We start from the raw sequence: 17,697 nt of genomic DNA on the forward strand, positions 1-17,697 counted from the left end.
TTCATTCTTTTTGATTGCCGAGTGATACTCCATTGTATATATATACACATCTTTATCCATTCATCCATCAATGGACATTTGGGCTCTGTCCATACTTTGGCTATTGTTGGTAGTGCTGCTATAAACATGGGGGTGCATGTGTCCCTTCGAAACAGCACACCTGTGTCCCTTGGATAAATACCTAGTAGTGCAATTGCTATGTTACTGTCTTCCTTGATCAATAGTTAGGCCCCTCTCTTTTCCACAGGCCCCTAAACTTGGCTGGTCCCCAAGTTTAACCACATAAAGCAAAGCAATATGTATATGCATAACATCCTCCCTTAACAGCTTTTTCACGGAATCTGAGAACTCCAGAAACATTTTTGTGTCCTGTTTTTGCCACTTGCACTCCTACCTGTTGAAGGTTACTGCTAACCCTTCTTAACCCTCTATAAAAAAAAGGGGGGGGGGCGGGGGTGGGGAAAGGTAAGGTTTGATTTTGAGATGCTTGCAGATTTCTGAGAATGAAGTGTTCTCCCTATTGCAACCATCTTTCTGAATAAAATCTCTCATCTAGATCGATTTGTTTTTACTTGACATGATAAAACTGCTCAATGTAAAACTGATATTCATTTAATTACGTAAGCCAAAAATCTCATGGCTCTTTCAAAAACTGATGATTCAAAAGCATATCTATTTAAGCAAAGGAAACATTAGTTAGCACTTTTTTTTTTAATATAAAAGCCTGAAGTACCTAAAGGTTATGGTAAGTGCTTTGTAGTTCATTATTTTTTCAAGTGATGTTTTCCTGAAATCTAACCTCCTCCCCGCTTCCTCTCCATTTTTGTTTTTCAGTCTCCCCTTTCTCGGTCTCAATCTCCCCCCGCGTCTCCCGTGTTGTGTCCCCCAGCTTCCCACTTCTGTTCCTACGCATCCTGCTTTCGGTCCTTCCGGCTCCCACCGCTGTCTACACAGCCCATCTCCCTAGCAGCAGGATCGCTGCCCCTCTTCTCGCCGGCTTCTCCACGTCAACGCTTTGTGCCTCCGTCTCCTCCTCCTCCCTGCCTCTGAATGTTCCTTTTCCCTTCAGGCAGCCTCAGCAACTTACAGCAATTAGTAGTACTAATTTCCCCCTAGAGAATCCCTTATAACAGTTTTTAGTATAAAGTTCATTTCTACTGTGGATCCCCTCCTCCGCCCACCAGTGAACTCTTCCACCACTTCGCGCCCACAGGGGGATCTCCGCGGAGGAACCGTGCCATTCTACCCTCACCCCTCCAAGCTAGGCGAACCTCCCGGTGTAGGCTGTACCATTACAAACATTTAAGGAGTGCCGTCCATGAGAGTATTTTAACATTCGAAATTCTTCCTCTTTCACCAAATGCAGTCTTCTAGCAGGGGTCGTATCACTCAAATTTCTTCCCCAAACCTGTAAAAGCTCTCTGCAAAACCTCGCACCTAGCTGGTTCGTAAAATCCTCCTCTCCGTCCTCTTGCCCCCTTCCCTGGGGCAGGGGGCGGTGGCACATCCCAAACTCCTGCTCGGAAGGAACCGAATTCCTCCGCGTGTACGGAACTGACCGAATTCTCAAGATGGCGGCTCCAGTTCCGACATAGCACCTGGGGGCGGCCATACTGCCTCCTGAACAAAGCCGCCGAGGATGCGGAGTGGGCAAAACCTCCCAGTACGGCTCGGCGCAGGCTCGGGAGCCCCGCGCTGTGCTCACCCAGACAGGAAGCGGGAGAGTTCAGCAGTATGGCTGTGACAGCCGTCCCGGTTAAAGCCGTGATGGGCGTTTCGAGACCTGATAACGTAGCCGCAAGACAGAAGGCGGGTATGTGCGGTGAGTCTGTTGGATTGATAATGGGAGGGGAGAGGTCTGTGAGGGTCAGTGATTGGCGATTTATGAAGTCACGGGTGGGGAGGTGTGTGGGATTCATGTTGGGTTTATTTGGGAGTCAGGGTTGGAGTGAGGTATGAGATTAGTAATTGGGGAATAATGTGTCAGTGATGGAGTTGTCTGTGGGATCCGAAATGGCGTGTAGGAGGACTGACTGGGGTCAGTGATTGATGGGACTCTGGAAATCAGTGATTGGTGAGGAGGCTGCGGACTAAATGACCATCCATGTGGTGGTCAGTGATGTAGTGGTCATGGGGGAGTTCTGTGGGTGTGTCATTGCTAGACCCAAGGATTCAGAAATTTGGAGGGAGCAATAATGGGATCAGGGATGATCAGCCCTACTTTTCGGGAAAGGCTTTTACATACTTTAAAGTTTCCACAGGTTTTAGGCAGCCATTGAGTTCTTAAAGGTCAGACCCCTTGGCGGTCCACAATTGCGCCCTTAGCCTGGTCCTCGTCTCCCCCAAAATGGTCATTTTAAAACAAGACCAAACAAATTTAAAAGGATGGATTGTTATCAAAAGTATGATTTTCAGCCTACCTTTTTCTAAGAATTGAAATCATGTTGTTTTATTCAAGAAACACTTACTGAGCACCTGCTGGGTACCCAGAGATGAGTATAACTATTTCTCTTGATTGTTTCCTTCCAGATCAGTTTTGACAACGCCTGGAATACCCCATGTAAAACAGCCTCCCTGTCTTGGGAGCATTCAGTTGCTCTGAACCAGTTCAGTCTTGTCTGAATGACTCCTTCTGGGACTGAGAAAAATTGACAGGGTAATATGCCTTCCTGCATTGTAGTGTATTCTCTTGTATGAGTGTTTCCAACCTATCACCATTTTTATATGTAGATGACTGCACTGTTGAAAATCTGTAATAATAGTTTAAACAGAAAACATCTTAAAATTAACATTTTGGTCCATGAATATTGATTGGCAAGAGAGTTTGCTGAGTTGGGGGAAATTACAGAAGACCTGTTGGGAGATTATTGGAATTCAGCTGCTGGTTCTTTCTGGGGAATAAGGGAATACATTTCTCAGTTTTCCATTTGGTCATGGCCATTCTTGTTGCTGGAGCAGTCCGTCTACAGTTTACTTTATACATATCCATTCGTGTTTATTGCCTTATGAGAATATTCTACAAATAGAATTACTGATTCATAGGGAAACAATAAGCTGTTAGTAAGTCAGTGTGAAATATACCTTCACATCTTTACAATTAAACCACCCTGACCAAGTTCTGTATCTTCATAGTGTGGTCACAAGAGGACTTCCTTCACCTAGTGCTTCCTGACCCTCTCAAGGACCAAGTAGCCTTATCCCCACTGGTGTCATCATACAGCTGATTCTAGTGGTTGTTTCTAGATTGGTGAATGTGGAAGCAGCAGACGGTCTGGTCTGTGAAAATGCCCATCTGAGCACCAGTTTTGCTTTTTCAGACATCTGCTCTTGTAGAAGAGAGCAGAGAATGATGAAGTCCCAGGTGAGTTGCTTTTGTATTTAATTTTAAGAATTTCCTTCATTTTCTGTCCAACCAAATGGAATAGTGCAGATAGCTAAAATTTGGATTAGGGAGAAGGTAGCCAAAATGAAAGTTAAGACCTAGAAAGAGTTTCTAGGGAACACATAGATAAACCTGGCCTGAAAACATTTTTAAAAACGAATGTACCAGTTTTTCTGATCTTTCTTGAAGACATCACCACTTAATTGATTTATAGCCCTCTAAAGAGAAAACAGATCAGTTTCCCATGGGAAGAAATTCTTTCTTACCACGTAAGACTAAAACAAATTTCCATTCTGGGTCTTTGTCTAGATGATGGAGTACACAGTATTCTTAGCAGCACTCCTGTGGTAAATGCAACAGTAGATTTCTGGTAGCTGTATCACAAAATGATCTCTTTTAGAGGGAAGTTATAGTGTCATAGCCAGACTCCGTGAACTTTATCCTTCAGAGCTAGGCTCACCAAACTATTGCCCATAGGCCAAATTCAGTTCTCTATTTTTATGGACAGTTTTATTGTTCGCGTATTGTCTGTAGCTGTTTTCCTGCTACAATGGCAGCATTGGGTAAGTACAACAGAGACCGTATGACCTGCAATGCTGAAAATATATGCTTTACTGAAAAAGTTTGTTAGATTTCTGGTTTAGAGGACCTGATTGATTATAGAGGCTTCCTATTGTCCAGTTTTACCTACTGCTAAAATCTAGATAACACAGGATGGGTGCATTTTGAGTGGTCTTCCAAAATCTATTTTTCTCCCAAAGGGCAGTTCTTACATTATAATTCTCTGGCAAAGCTTTGTAGAGCATGGGTCCCTGATACTCCATACCCTTTGCTGTGGTTTCAGATTGTGTAGGATCACTTTCCAACTTGAGGCCAGTTCCTTCTCTGCACTTCCATTTTTTTTTTTTAATTTTTTTTTTTAATGTTTATTTATTTTTGAGACAGAGAGAGACACAGCATGAAGGGGGGAGGGGCAGAGAGAGAAGGAGACACAGAATCGGAAGCAGGCTCCAGGCTCTGAGCCATCAGCCCAGAGCCTGACGCGGGGCTCGAACTCACGGACTGCGAGATCGTGACCTGAGCTGAAGTCGGATGCTTAACCGACTGCGCCACCCAGGCGCCCCATGCACTTCCATTTTTAATAGTGTGTAATGATTTTTATCCCTGCCAACACTGGCTATGTACATGGTATATAAATTTCAAACTGTATCAATGATAAAAATTTAAACCTTTTAACTCTCCTCCTTCTAAGACTATCAGTGTTAACCATTTGTTTGTAATCTTCCAAACCTTTTCAATATAACTATGATTAAGTGTGTACATGTGAAAGTACAAATGTATAAGAGTGTCTCTTACTTTCTTGTGTTTTTCTTTTGGAGAAATAATGTTACACAGTAAAGATTCCGTGCTGCAAAACTTGCTTTTTAATTGTCCCAGGTAAAGATTTTTGTATACATTTTGAATATCTTCCTATGCCAGTACCTAGAATTCTTTTTTTTTTTTTAATGATTATTTATTTTTGAAAGAGCACAGTGTGGGAGGGGCAGAGAGAGGGAGACAGAGGATACAAAGCGGGCTCTGCACTGACAGCATCGAGTCTGATGTGGGGCTTAAACTTATGAACCATGAGATCTTGACCTGAGCCAAAGTTGGACACTCAACCGATTGAGCCACCCAGGTGCCCCTAGAATTCTTTATTATCTTAGCGGATGCATGATATTTCTTTCCAGCCTGGTCAAACAGTGACTGTTTTCTTATCTGTAAAATGGGGATTAGAAACCTCATAGGGTTGTTGTAAGAATTAAGTAAATAAAAACCATGCCTGGAATTGTACCTGGGATGGTTTGTTCTAAATTAAGTGTTAATTGTTGGTATTGTTATTATATTGTCATCATTATTATTATCAAATATAGTAATCAATTTTTGCATTAGGAGTGCTCATGTGTATTTTACAGTAAAGCTTAACAGGTGGGTTCTATTGCAAAAAGATAAGGTTGTTTTGTTTTTTCTCTTGAATGTCAGTAGCTTTAGAGTTGTGCTGTTCAGTGCAGAGCGACCAGCCACATGTGATTACTGAGCACTTGAAATTGGTTAGCCTGAATTGAGGTGTGCCTTAAGTGTAAAATACATACTGAGTTTAGAAGACACAATTCCAAAAAGCACACTAATAATTTTTAAAGGTCAGTTATACTTTGAAATTATATTTTGGATATATTGAGATACCTATATATATTTGAAAATAATTTTCTGAATGTGGCAACTGGAAGGTTTTACATATCTAGTTAGTCTTATATTTGTTGCAGTAGCTTTAGAGAATGAAAATTGATTTTTATTAGCTTAATAAATCCAACTACTGGGGCTTATTAACTGATAGTATGCCTGTTCCTTTAGGAAGAGGGATTTATATTTTTTCCATACTGTCCACAAGTGAAGTCATTATTTGCACACATATCTATTCTTCCTTTCTTCTTCTAACACCTTCTCTCTTCCATTCTCCCAGTCACCCAAGCCATAAACATTTGTTTGTAGATGATAAGAGTACAATTTCCCACTGATTATACGTTATATTTTTCTCAAAATTAACAAAATTTATGCATACTTAGTATAATGAAGCATTTGAGTATAATTCATAAAGCAAAATCAGAATGTTAAAATTACATCTCTTAAACTTCCTGTCAGAATGGATTTTCTCTACATTCCACATTTATTTTCTTTCTCATGTCACTGTTCTTTAGATCAAAAGAATGTAACTGATTAATCCACAGAACTATTCTTAGTTAAATGTGAACTTTATTTTATTTTCTGTAAACTTCATTCATTCCTTTTTTTAGTGAACATTTCTTGAGTACCTAATGTGTGTCACATGCATTGACTGGCTGTGGAGTATCTCAAGAAGATTTCGGTATGGTTTTTTTTCTGGGAGGAATGCAGAGAAAAATTAGGTAAACAGACATGGAAAGCAGCATTGACAAATAAAAATTTTCTAATAGATATGGGAGCAAGGAACTGTTAAAACAGAGAGGGGGGAGCAACCAGCTGTATAAGGAGTTAGAAAATAGGCTTAAAAAATTATTGAGCTTTAGATCATGAGAGAAGTAGGATAAGGATGGGAAACAACATTTACAAAAGTAGAGAGGGCAGAGTGGTTTTAGGAAGGCTGAGAATTTGAGGAAAACGAAAATCTAGGGTGTTTCATTGGAAGTTTGACTAAGGGTGTTATTAAAACAATAAAATACAGAAGACCTTGTTTACAATATCAAGGAGGCAGTGTGGAGCTATTGAATCAGAATACCTGCTTTTTAAAGCTGAGAGTTAATCATATCTTCAGTGCCTGACCTCTGGCAAGTGATTACTGAACTACCGTAATTCTAGGTTTTCTCATATGTAAAATGAGAAAGTTAATAAGGTTGTTTTAAGGACAAATTAAATGTTTGGCAGCTTGATGGTGTGAATATGGGACTTGGCGTGGGACTGAGATGATTGAGACTGATTGTATACGAAAGGATAGAACCAGTGGATACTTTTAAGCAGGGGGTGTTGATAGTGGAAACCGTGTTTAATCTGTTTTTGTTCTGAAAGCAATATTTGATAATAATGAAATATTTAGGAGGAAAAGCTGAAAAACATCACTCAGATTCTAGTAGATGACAACTGTGAACATGATGGTGACCTAATTAAAATAGTCCCTTTCCCCTCCAGAAATACCTTACAGCTCTACACTTACCCAAGTTTTTTTTGTGTTAATGTCACATCAATAATCTTATTTTTTTATGAGTGTTTCCTGTACATTTCTCATTATGTCTCTTTTCAGTATTGCTACTGTAATTGGTATACTTCATTATATTACTAGTTATTGCATATATATAGATATATCTATATCTATATATCTATATCTATATATCTATATCTATCTATCTATCTATATATCTATATATCTATATATATATCGGAGAACCATTAATTGAGGTGAAGCTATGATTATTTTCCTATAAATTGAGGGTATCATATTAGGATCTTCAAGAACACTGACATTCTGTGATTCTCTATATGTGTTTTTTCTCTTTTTAAACTCTTATTTTAAAAGGCTTTTTCTGCTAGGGGCACCTGGGTGGCTCAGTCGGTTAAGTGCCCAACTCCTGGTTTTGGTTCAGGTCATGATCTCACAGTTGTGGGTTCCAGCCCCACATCAGGCTTTGTGCTGACAGCATGGAACCTGCTTGGGATTCTCTCTCTTCCCCTCTCTCTGCACCTCCCCTGCTCACTCCCTCTCTCTGTGTCTCTCTCACTCTCTCAAAATAAATAAAAAAGGAACATTAAAAAAAACCAAAAAACAAAAGCTTTCTCTGCTCTGTAATTATTAATAAAAATCTTCCCATGTTTTGTTACTTTTATGCTCTTGGCTATATTTTTAGAATTTAATTTTTTGCTTCATCTAGAATGTATATTTTGCATTTCTCAAGACATAAAATATGGTGTATTAGTTTTCCAGGGCTACCTTAACAACAGACCACAGACTGGGTAGATTAAACAACAGAAATTTATTGTCTCAAAGTTCTGGAGGCTAGAAGCCAAAACTCAAAGTGTCAGCAGGGTTGATTCCTTCTGAAGGCTGTAAGAGAACAATCTTCCAGGCCCCTCTCCTTGGCTTATAGGTGACCATCTTCTCCCCATGTCTCTTCATATCATCTTTCTTCTGTGTGTGTCTGTCTCTGTGTTTAAATTTCTCCTTTTCATACGGATATTAGTCATATTGGATTAGGGTCCATCCTAATGACCTCATAGAACTAATTAAATCTGCAGTGACCCTGTTTTCAAATAAGGTCACATTCTGAGAAACTAGCAGTTAGCATACAACATATGAATTTTAAGAGCATACAATTAATTCCACCTTTAACATATGGATTCAACATTCTTCCTTTCCTGTTGACTCTCTGGTTATTTCAGTATTATTCTTTGAATAATCTGTTTTCCTCTCAGTTATTTGAATGCTGCCCTTATGATTTATTAAATTACCATTTGTATTAGGTAGGCATTTTGATTTACCTCTTCTGTTTTCCTAATCTGTCTCTTCTTGTAAAGACAAGATTTTGTGCTGTTTCTCCCAAATACTATGATACAAAACTAGGTGTAGTTGTAGTTTTATATACTATAGTAGGAATGATGAGAATGGTCACTTCAGACTGAACAGGAATATACTGTTACAGGGGTTGGTATCATTCAAGGATGTGGCTGTGGATTTCACCCAAGAGGAGTGGCAGCAACTGGACCCTGCTCAGAGGACCCTGTATAGAGATGTGATGCTGGAGAACTTCAGCCACGTGATCTCATTGGGTAAGGATGGCTTCCCTGCATCACTCAGACTTGTCCAACCAAGGGCCTTTCCTTATCAGGTGCTGTGCTTAGGTGGTTCCTGAGATATATAATGACTTAACGATCTTCAGACCTTCCCAAACAGAGGTCATGGTGTTTGCTGAGAGTCAACTGGACTGATTCATTGTAGCCCTTCTGAAACAACACCTTCTCTTTTTTCCTTCAGTGCCCCCAATCCCAATTCCTCTGTGATTTCCACTTAATAGGATATCCAGTTTCCAAACCAGATGTCATCTCTAAGTTGGAACAAGGGGAAGATCCATGGATCATCAAGAGAGACGTATCAAATTGGATCTATACCGATGAAAATCAGGCAGATGGGAGACAAGGGAAGTGAAATCTCAGATTGTTTTGTTTTCTTAATTGATTGATGCCTGAGGCTGACGTTTTGTCCTTATCGAGATTTCTTATTGTTTGTTCCTGTGCTGAGAATTTAGTAGGCATTTGACAAATAATTAAATAATTCTGAACCTTTATAAGGAGGAGCTATTTCTTCTTGATCTTCTTCCTTTCTGCATATATGTATATCTTTAACACCTTTTATGAAAAGGCAATAGAAAGGCAAATTCCTCCCAAGAACATAGGTTGTACTTTACATGGTAAGACCTCCAGGCACATGGTGTACAAAATTATCTGTCAAATATAGTTACCATTTTAAAAGTTCGGAGAAAATGCAAGTCTAAATATGCAGCAGAATTTGAGAAGGTGTTTTTCGGAGCGTGCAGCTGTAGCTGCTTTGAAACATACTAAGTGTTGGTGATGCTGAAGGAGGAAGGTGAAGGCAGATTGTGGTGGGGAGAGGGTGTATGAATAAACCTTTGAAGGTAGAGAATGAAGGCTTTTCTGGGAGAACTTTGCTAGTTTCTGTTGGTATGTATAGAAGGTGTTATGGGAAGTAGTGGAATATAAGCTTGGATTCTTGGTGTGAATCTGATACTGAATCCATAGCAGGGTCTTGGATTTTTCTGTTGTTTGTGTTAGTTTTTAATTAGGAAAGTAGACTGAAGAGAGTTAAAATATTATGAGTACAGAAGGGACCTTGTTTCTTTGGATAATGGTCACAGGATAATAGTTAAGTATATATGTAGCAAATGGTTTATAAGATAAATGAATTCAGAAAGTGAAAAGGATTTCCATTCAGAAAGCAGGAGAAATGGGAAATTCTAGAAGAATAATCCACGATTAGAGTGATAATAACCCAGATACATTTCTATTTCCTTCAGGTCTAATTTTTCTCTTTAATATCCTTTTCCATCCATTCATCTGATCATACTTTATGCTGACCTGTGTTAGGAGATGGCCTGTCTCTGTCCCTGTGTTCTGAGTTCATCAACTACATTGGATTAATCATTTGTTCTGTTCTTCTGCATTATGTTTATTGTTCTTTTTTTTGTTTGTTTATTGTTCTTTATAATTGTTTTATTTTATCTTTCTTTCTTTTAGACAGGAAAAGTAACCTTGACAACCCCAAATCATATATTTTGGGGTCTGTTTCCTTCCGTAATAATATCCTGAAAGGAGTCACAAAGGATGGTTCATTGTACTCCATTTTAAAAGTCTGTCAAGATGATGGCCAGCTACAGAGATGTCAGGAAAACCAAGACAAGCTTTTCAGGCAAGTAACAGTCATCAGCAACAAAACAGTGACTGTGGAGTCAGGCCATAAATATAATGCCTTTGGAAGAATATTTCAAGAGTGCATAGAGCCAGATACTTTAAGACAAAGATCCCATAGCTATGATGTATTTAAAAAGAACTTGAAATATAATGCTGATCTACGTAGTTGTAATAAGAGTAATTCAAGAAAAAACCCTGATGAGAGTTTGGGATGTGGAAAATCATCTAGCTATGGTGCATCTGATTCTAATCTTGAGAAAATGCACAATGGAGTAATGCCCTGTAATAACAATCAGTGTGGGAACATTTTTAGTAGTAAACAATCCCTTATGCAATATCGGAATGTTGAAACTAAGGAGAAAACCTGTGTGTGTGTTACATGTGGAAAAGCCTTTGCCAAGAAGTCACAGCTTATTGTACATCAACGAATTCATACTGGAAAGAAACCATATGATTGTGGTGCATGTGGGAAAGCCTTCAGTGAGAAGTTTCATCTCATCGTACATCAGAGAACTCATACTGGGGAGAAACCTTACGAATGTTCTGAATGTGGAAAAGCCTTCTCTCAGAAATCTTCCCTCATTATACATCAGAGAGTTCACACTGGGGAAAAGCCATATGAATGTAGTGAGTGTGGGAAAGCCTTCTCCCAGAAATCACCCCTCATTATACATCAAAGAATTCACACTGGAGAGAAACCTTATGAATGTAGAGAGTGTGGGAAGGCCTTCTCCCAGAAGTCACAGCTGATCATACATCATAGAGCTCATACTGGAGAGAAACCATATGAATGTACTGAATGTGGGAAAGCCTTCTGTGAGAAGTCCCACCTCATTATACATAAAAGAATTCACACTGGGGAGAAACCCTACAAATGTGCTCAATGTGAGGAAGCCTTCAGCAGGAAGACGGAACTCATTACACATCAGTTAATTCATACTGGGGAGAAACCTTATGAATGTACTGAATGTGGGAAGACCTTCTCCCGGAAGTCACAGCTCATCATACATCAGAGAACACATACTGGAGAAAAGCCCTATAAATGCAGTGAATGTGGAAAAGCCTTCTGTCAGAAATCACATCTCATTGGACATCAGAGAATTCACACAGGAGAAAAACCTTATATATGCAGTGAATGTGGGAAAGCCTTCTCTCAGAAGTCTCACCTCCCAGGGCATCAGCGAATTCATACAGGAGAAAAACCTTACATATGTGCTGAATGTGGAAAGGCGTTTTCCCAGAAGTCAGACCTTGTTTTACATCAGAGAATTCATACTGGGGAAAGACCCTATCAATGTGCTATCTGTGGGAAAGCCTTCATCCAGAAGTCACAACTCACTGTACATCAGAGAATTCATACAGTAGTAAAATCATAATGAACTGAACGCAGAAAAGCCTTCAGTATTAGCTCAAGCCTTAATAAATACTAGGAACCTGATTGATTTGATACATCTTTATAGATGTCTGTAGTGTGGTGATACCCAACTCAGCAAAGATGATGGAAAATAATCATAAATGAAGAACATTTTCAACATGGTGTGTAAAACTTTTAAAGTTATGTATATAGAATGTTGTCAAGTTACATATTCTATATTATACCACATTAATAATAACCAGACATTGTGAAATAGCTAATATTAGCTTGGCATCATTTTGGCCATACAGTAATTCCCTGTAAAGGACATGAAGAAAGCTTGAGTTGAATAAATAAATAAATACATAAATAAATAAATAAATTCCTAGAAACTACATTATAAGGAGGGGCTTAGCATGACCCCTAAAGATACATGTAAAATTCTTGTACAAAGATGGAAAGATAGGTGGATCAGATGATGTTTATACGTTTTCCCGTCTCAATCATATAAGTTGACCTGTCTCTCTGGAAGGATCCTGGATCTTGAAATTGGTGCTACTTGACCAGATCACCCATTTATTCTCCCTCACTGGGAGTTTGGTGTTGTGGAAATGCTTTGGTACTGAACCAGATGGTCTTGTGTTCTAATACTGGCTCAGCTACTCGCAGATTGTGTAACTTCAAGCAAGCCTGCTTCACCCATCTGAATATTTCCTATCAGTAAAAAAAAAAAAAAGTATAGTGAAGAGTACATTTTCATTTATTATTCTTTTTGTCTTTCATTTCCATGCAGTTGGATGCTAAGACTAATATGTAAAAGCTACATCTAAACTTGTATTTCAGACACTCAGCTTTTGATAACCCATTCCCAGGACTGTTCATTTTACTGTTTTTGACGCTAGTGGCCTTGATTCTTGGTATGTTCAAGTGACATTTTATTATGCATTTGTTGTTTTTTACATACATTTATAAACTGGTGGTTACACATAAAGATCACGTCTAATGTCTCTTCAGTTATTTTCTGATTCCTGCCCTGCAGCCCCAACTTTTTTCTCTGGGAACAAAGAACACTTGTAGAGAAAAACTCTTCACAGGCTTAAGAACTTAATATTTCTAAAATATCTCCTCTCTTTGCTTTGGTTGTCTATTCCTGCATGAGCAGCTTTAGATGAGGACCCTTGCTAGAGGTTTCTGCAGAAGAGCATTCCTGGCACAAAGGAGAATGTCTGTATACTTATGTTCACATAGTTCTTTATATAGTTTCCACTTGATTCTTTCACATTTCCTGCCCACCAGATCCTCTTCCTCAATGGCTGAACTGTCTGTTGTGAAAAGATGGGAACCCCCTGGGTGAGAACCTCTTCAGGGGATGCCTAACATGGATGTGGGAACTTCCTAGTCCGTGCACGCAAATTCTTGGTCTCATTATGAGCAGTGAGCTGAGAACACTGTCATCAGATGTAATTGACAATTCATACCAGGGAAAGAATGCTTAGGAGTACATGTTTTGGGTTGAGCTGCTCTGATGTTTTCTCGTGGAAGACATCCCAACTGATGTCTTACAAAGGCATGAGAAGGAAAAAAATAAATAAAATTTTAAAAAGGATAAGAAAAAAAAAAAAGGAACATATCGGGAATACATAGAAATTTAATGAAGAGTGTGTTCTATATAGTGACAGATACAGAACTTATGTAGATATAACAAAGATTCATAATTCCTACTTTGCAAGCTTCCCATTTGATTTTCTGCTGTCACAAACCTCCAAGCAGCCTGTTGATCTGATAATGGACTTCTATAAACATCCAAATTTAGACTTAGCACCTACTGACTTAATACTTCACCATACTTTTTTTATTTTTTTGAGCATTTTATTAGAGGAGCTGATCAGTGCAGTGAAGCAAGAATAGGAAAATGGGCATCAGATTAAAAAGGAAAAAGTAATAAGGACATAGATGATGCAGTGGTGTATAAGGAGAACAAAAATAACTGATTAAATATTAGAAATAAAGGAGTTTAGTTGCTTTATATAGTTTTAATATTAAAAAGTAAACATTCTACATATCAGCAGAGTGAAAATTTAAAAATGCCATTTACATTAGCATAAAAAATATGAACCCCCTAGAGTAAGTCTAATCATGGAGTATAGAACTTCTATATAGAAAATTATAAAACATTACTGAATAAATTAAACAAACTGAGAGACTTACCAAGTTTTTTGGTTGAAAGACTCAATATTAAAGATGCCCATTTTCCCCCAAAGTGATTTGTATATTGTTGGGGAGATGAGAAAAATTGAAATCCAAAGGAATAAGCCCATTCGTAAATATAGAGTTAGTTTATTTTATTATTGAGCAACAACAAAATACCAAATAGCATGCAGGTAACCAGCAACTGGCTACAAATTTCTGTGTGGATTTAGCTCTATTATGTGAAATTAAAGCTACAGTTCTTATGAATCATCCCACTGTTAGAAAGTGGCAAGGACTCCATTTTTATCAGTAGTTAATTGAGCTTGCTCTGATGCCCTGTTTTGCTTAATTCTGTATCAGGCTTATTCTGATAGTCCATTCTTGATAAGTTTTGACAGTACCTCTTACCATGTTTGCCCATGGCACCGAATCTAGGACATAGGATTATATCCCTCAACGTCCCTGAATAAAGATCAATTTCCCACGGTATTCAATGCATTTTATATCAAAACCCCAATAAGCTTTTTTTTTTGAAATTTTTACAATTTAATTATAAAATTACATATGAGAATGCTAAAAGGTAAGACTAGCCAAGATACTTTTGAAGAGCAAATTTAGAGAACTTACCAGACTAAGATTTTCCATAAAGTGATAATTAAGACAACATATTGCACATGGGCGGCCAAATTGACCAATGGTAAGAAAATCCAGAAACATAATTACCTAGAGGTATTTGAATTATGACAAATATGGCAATGTAGAACAGTAGGAGAAATGTTGTGCTTCAATAAATGCTTCTGGCTCAGTTATCCATATGGGTAAAACAGAAAATGAAAACATAATTACTGCATACTATTCACAAAATCAGTTCCACCTAAACCTGTAATAGAGGGAAATGTATTGTAGTAAGTACAGATAGGACAAGAAGAAAGCCCGAAAATATCTAAGCATCCAACTCAATAGGTTAGAATAAAAAAGTACGGTGAACTACAAGAAAGTAAAAAAAGAAGTGATAAAAATAAGATTAAAAATGGAAAAAAAGAAGTAGGAACAACAAAATGTTGACTAAAAAGATCATTAATACCATGGCAATACACAGAAAAAGGAGGTATAAATATCTATAGCAAGCAATGAAAGGAAACAGCATCACTTCAGAATCTACAGATAATTAAAGGATCTTAAAAAGATTTGAATACAACTAAATAAAAAATGCCGATTCATACATATATTCCAGAAAAGAGAGGAGCAAGGATTTCTAACATATTTTATGAGGCTAGCACTAATCATGATGCTAAAGCCAGACAGAGACATTATAAGAAAAAAACATTTGGTGGTCAATGTTTTTCCTGAACATAGACCATAGCCATCCTTAACAGAATATTTGCAAATCAGATTTAGCAATAGTTTAAAAGGAAAGTACATCACGGCCAAGTAGTGTTTAACTTAAAAATGCAAGGTTGGTCCAATATATGAAATCAATTGGTGTCATTCATCATATCAGCAGCCTAAAAAAAAAAAAAATAACCATATGATCATTCAATGATGCAGAAGATTATTTGACAAAAATTCCACATCTTTTTAGAGCAAAACCTCAGTGAACTAGAAACAAAGGGTAGCTACTTCATAGTGTTAAAGAGCATCTATAAAAAAAAAAATCTAGTCATCATATTTAATTGTGAAAGACTAAATGCTTGCTCCCAAGCATTTTTTTCATTTGGCAAATGGTCAAAGATGTTTGCTTTGCTCTCCCTAGTGAACATTGTGCTGGTGATCTTAGTGCAGTAAGGAAAGCAAGAAAGGGAAGGTGGCTGTGGTGGTGCAGCATACCTTTGGGGAAGGAAGAAATAAAATTGTCTCTATTGCAGACAACCTGGTCTTCCACATAGAATATTTCAAAAACTACAACAACAACCACAAAACTAATAGACTTAATAAGTGGCTCTTGTGTGGAATTTTAAGAAACAAATGAGCAAAGGGGGAAAAAAGCAAACTAAGAAACAGACTCATAACTATAGAGAACAAACTGGTGATTACCAAAGGGGAGGTGAATGGGGGGATGGGTTACAAAGGTGATGGGGAGGGGCGCCTGGGTGGCTCAGTTGGTTAAGCCTCCGACTTGACTTCGGCTCAGGTCGTGATCTTACTGTTTGTGAGTTCAAGCCCCACATTTGTCTCTGTGCTGACAGCTCAGAGCCTGGAGCCTGCTTCAAATTCTGTGTCTCCCTCTCTCTCTGCCCCTCCCCTGCTTGTGCTTTCTTGCTCTGTCTCTCAAAAATAAATAAACATTAAATAGGTGATGGGGATTAAGGAATGCACTTGAACTGAGCACCAGGTATTGTATGGAAGTGTCAAATCACTATATTGTACACCTGAAACTAATATTGAACTATATGTTAACTAACTGGAATTTAAATAAAAAGTTTAAAAAAAAAAGTGACTCTTGAAAAAAATAAATGGAGAGATAGTGTGCTTACAGATGGAAAGAGTCAGTGTTAAGATATCAGTTCCCCTTAAATTGATGTGTATGTTGAATCACCCACAAAAATATTCCAGCAGGCATTTTTGTAAAAATTGACAAGCTGATCCAAAAATTTATATGGAGGTGCATGTGGATGGCTCAGTTGCTTAAGTGTCCGACTCTTGGTTTCAGCTCAGGTCATGATCTCGTGGCTTTGTTGGTTCAAGCCCCACATTGGGCTCTGTGCTGGCAGTGTGGAGCTTGCTTGGGATTCTCTCTCTCTGCCCCTTCCCCACTTGTGCTCTCTCTGTCTCTCTCAAAATAAATAAATAAACTTAAAAATTTCTATATGGAAATGCAAAAGACCTAGCATAAACAAAATACCTTTTGGTCGGTGGGGGGAAGGGGGGGTGCGGTAAGAAGAGTCATATTACCTGATTTCAAGGTTTGTAAAGTTAGAATAATCAAGTCTGTGGTATGGGTGTGAGAATAGAAAGGCCAATGGAACAGGATAGAGTCTAGAAACCAAACCATACATATATGGACAACAGATTTTTAACAAGGTCATCAAAGTAACTCAATGGACAAAAGGTAGTCTTTTCAACAAATAATGTTGGAACAATTAGAAATCCATTTGCAAAAACAACCAAAAAGAATTTTGATCCATAGTTACACACCATTTACAAAAATCAACTTGAAATAGGTCATGGATATACATGTAAAAGTAGAAACTATAAAGTTCTAGAAGCAAACAGAAGATAACTGACTTTCGTTATTCAACGGTTTTTCAAGCAAGAAATAAAAAAACCCCACGGCATGAAATTAAGAATTGATAAATTAGAGTTCATTGTAATGATAACTTATGTTATTTGAAATGCACTGTTAAGAAATTGCCATAGTTAGGGGCGCCTGGGTGGCGCAGTCGGTTAAGCGTCCGACTTCAGCCAGGTCACGATCTCGTGGTCCGTGAGTTCGAGCCCCGCATCAGGCTCTGGGCTGATGGCTCAGAGCCTGGAGCCTGTTTCCGATTCTGTGTCTCCCTCTCTCTCTGCCCCTCCCCCGTTCATGCTCTGTCTCTCTCTGTCCCAAAAATAAATAAACGTTGAAAAAAAAATTAAAAAAAAAAAGAAATTGCCATAGTTACAATACTTCAGATTCATCCTGCATATTGCCTCTGCCAGACCTGGTGTCAGTCATTCCTCCAAACAGCACTGGTTTCTTTTAGTGGGCAATGGTATTTGAAAACCCCAGTCTGTCTGCCACAGGTACTCATATCCAATGGGGTGTCATTGAGTCTTGACCACTTTCAGTGGACATGGCAACAAA

General features: G+C 38.3%; 1 protein-coding gene across 5 annotated transcripts; it reads left to right on the forward strand.

Moving 5' to 3' along the window:
- Positions 1 to 1,675: 1,675 nt before the first annotated feature.
- LOC106967676 (zinc finger protein 300) lies at positions 1,676 to 12,714 on the forward strand. Of its 5 annotated transcripts, XM_053200126.1 has the most exons (7): positions 1,684 to 1,822; positions 2,530 to 2,656; positions 3,133 to 3,361; positions 6,214 to 6,324; positions 8,587 to 8,713; positions 8,959 to 9,085; positions 10,200 to 12,714. In XM_053200126.1, exons 5-7 carry the CDS (start codon positions 8,680 to 8,682, stop codon positions 11,743 to 11,745), a joined length of 1,707 nt encoding a protein of 568 aa, XP_053056101.1. In that variant the 5' UTR covers positions 1,684 to 1,822; positions 2,530 to 2,656; positions 3,133 to 3,361; positions 6,214 to 6,324; positions 8,587 to 8,679; the 3' UTR covers positions 11,746 to 12,714. The 5 variants fall into 5 exon arrangements, with proteins under 5 accessions (XP_053056096.1, XP_053056101.1, XP_053056088.1 ...); XM_053200121.1 differs by lacking the exon at positions 6,214 to 6,324 and having other exon boundaries at positions 1,676 to 1,813; positions 3,244 to 3,361; XM_053200113.1 differs by lacking the exon at positions 6,214 to 6,324.
- Positions 12,715 to 17,697: the final 4,983 nt, after the last annotated feature.

The sequence above is a fragment of the Acinonyx jubatus genome, chromosome A1, assembly GCF_027475565.1.
Source record: "Acinonyx jubatus isolate Ajub_Pintada_27869175 chromosome A1, VMU_Ajub_asm_v1.0, whole genome shotgun sequence".
Taxonomy (NCBI): Eukaryota; Metazoa; Chordata; class Mammalia; order Carnivora; family Felidae; genus Acinonyx; species Acinonyx jubatus.

Bases quoted from the DNA above. Each gene is read 5' to 3' on its own strand.
- LOC106967676 (XM_053200121.1), top strand. The intron at 8,714-8,958 runs GTAAGGATGGCT...TCCACTTAATAG, and splicing joins CAGCCACGTGATCTCATTGG to GATATCCAGTTTCCAAACCA. The intron at 9,086-10,199 runs GTGAAATCTCAG...TCTTTTAGACAG, and splicing joins GCAGATGGGAGACAAGGGAA to GAAAAGTAACCTTGACAACC.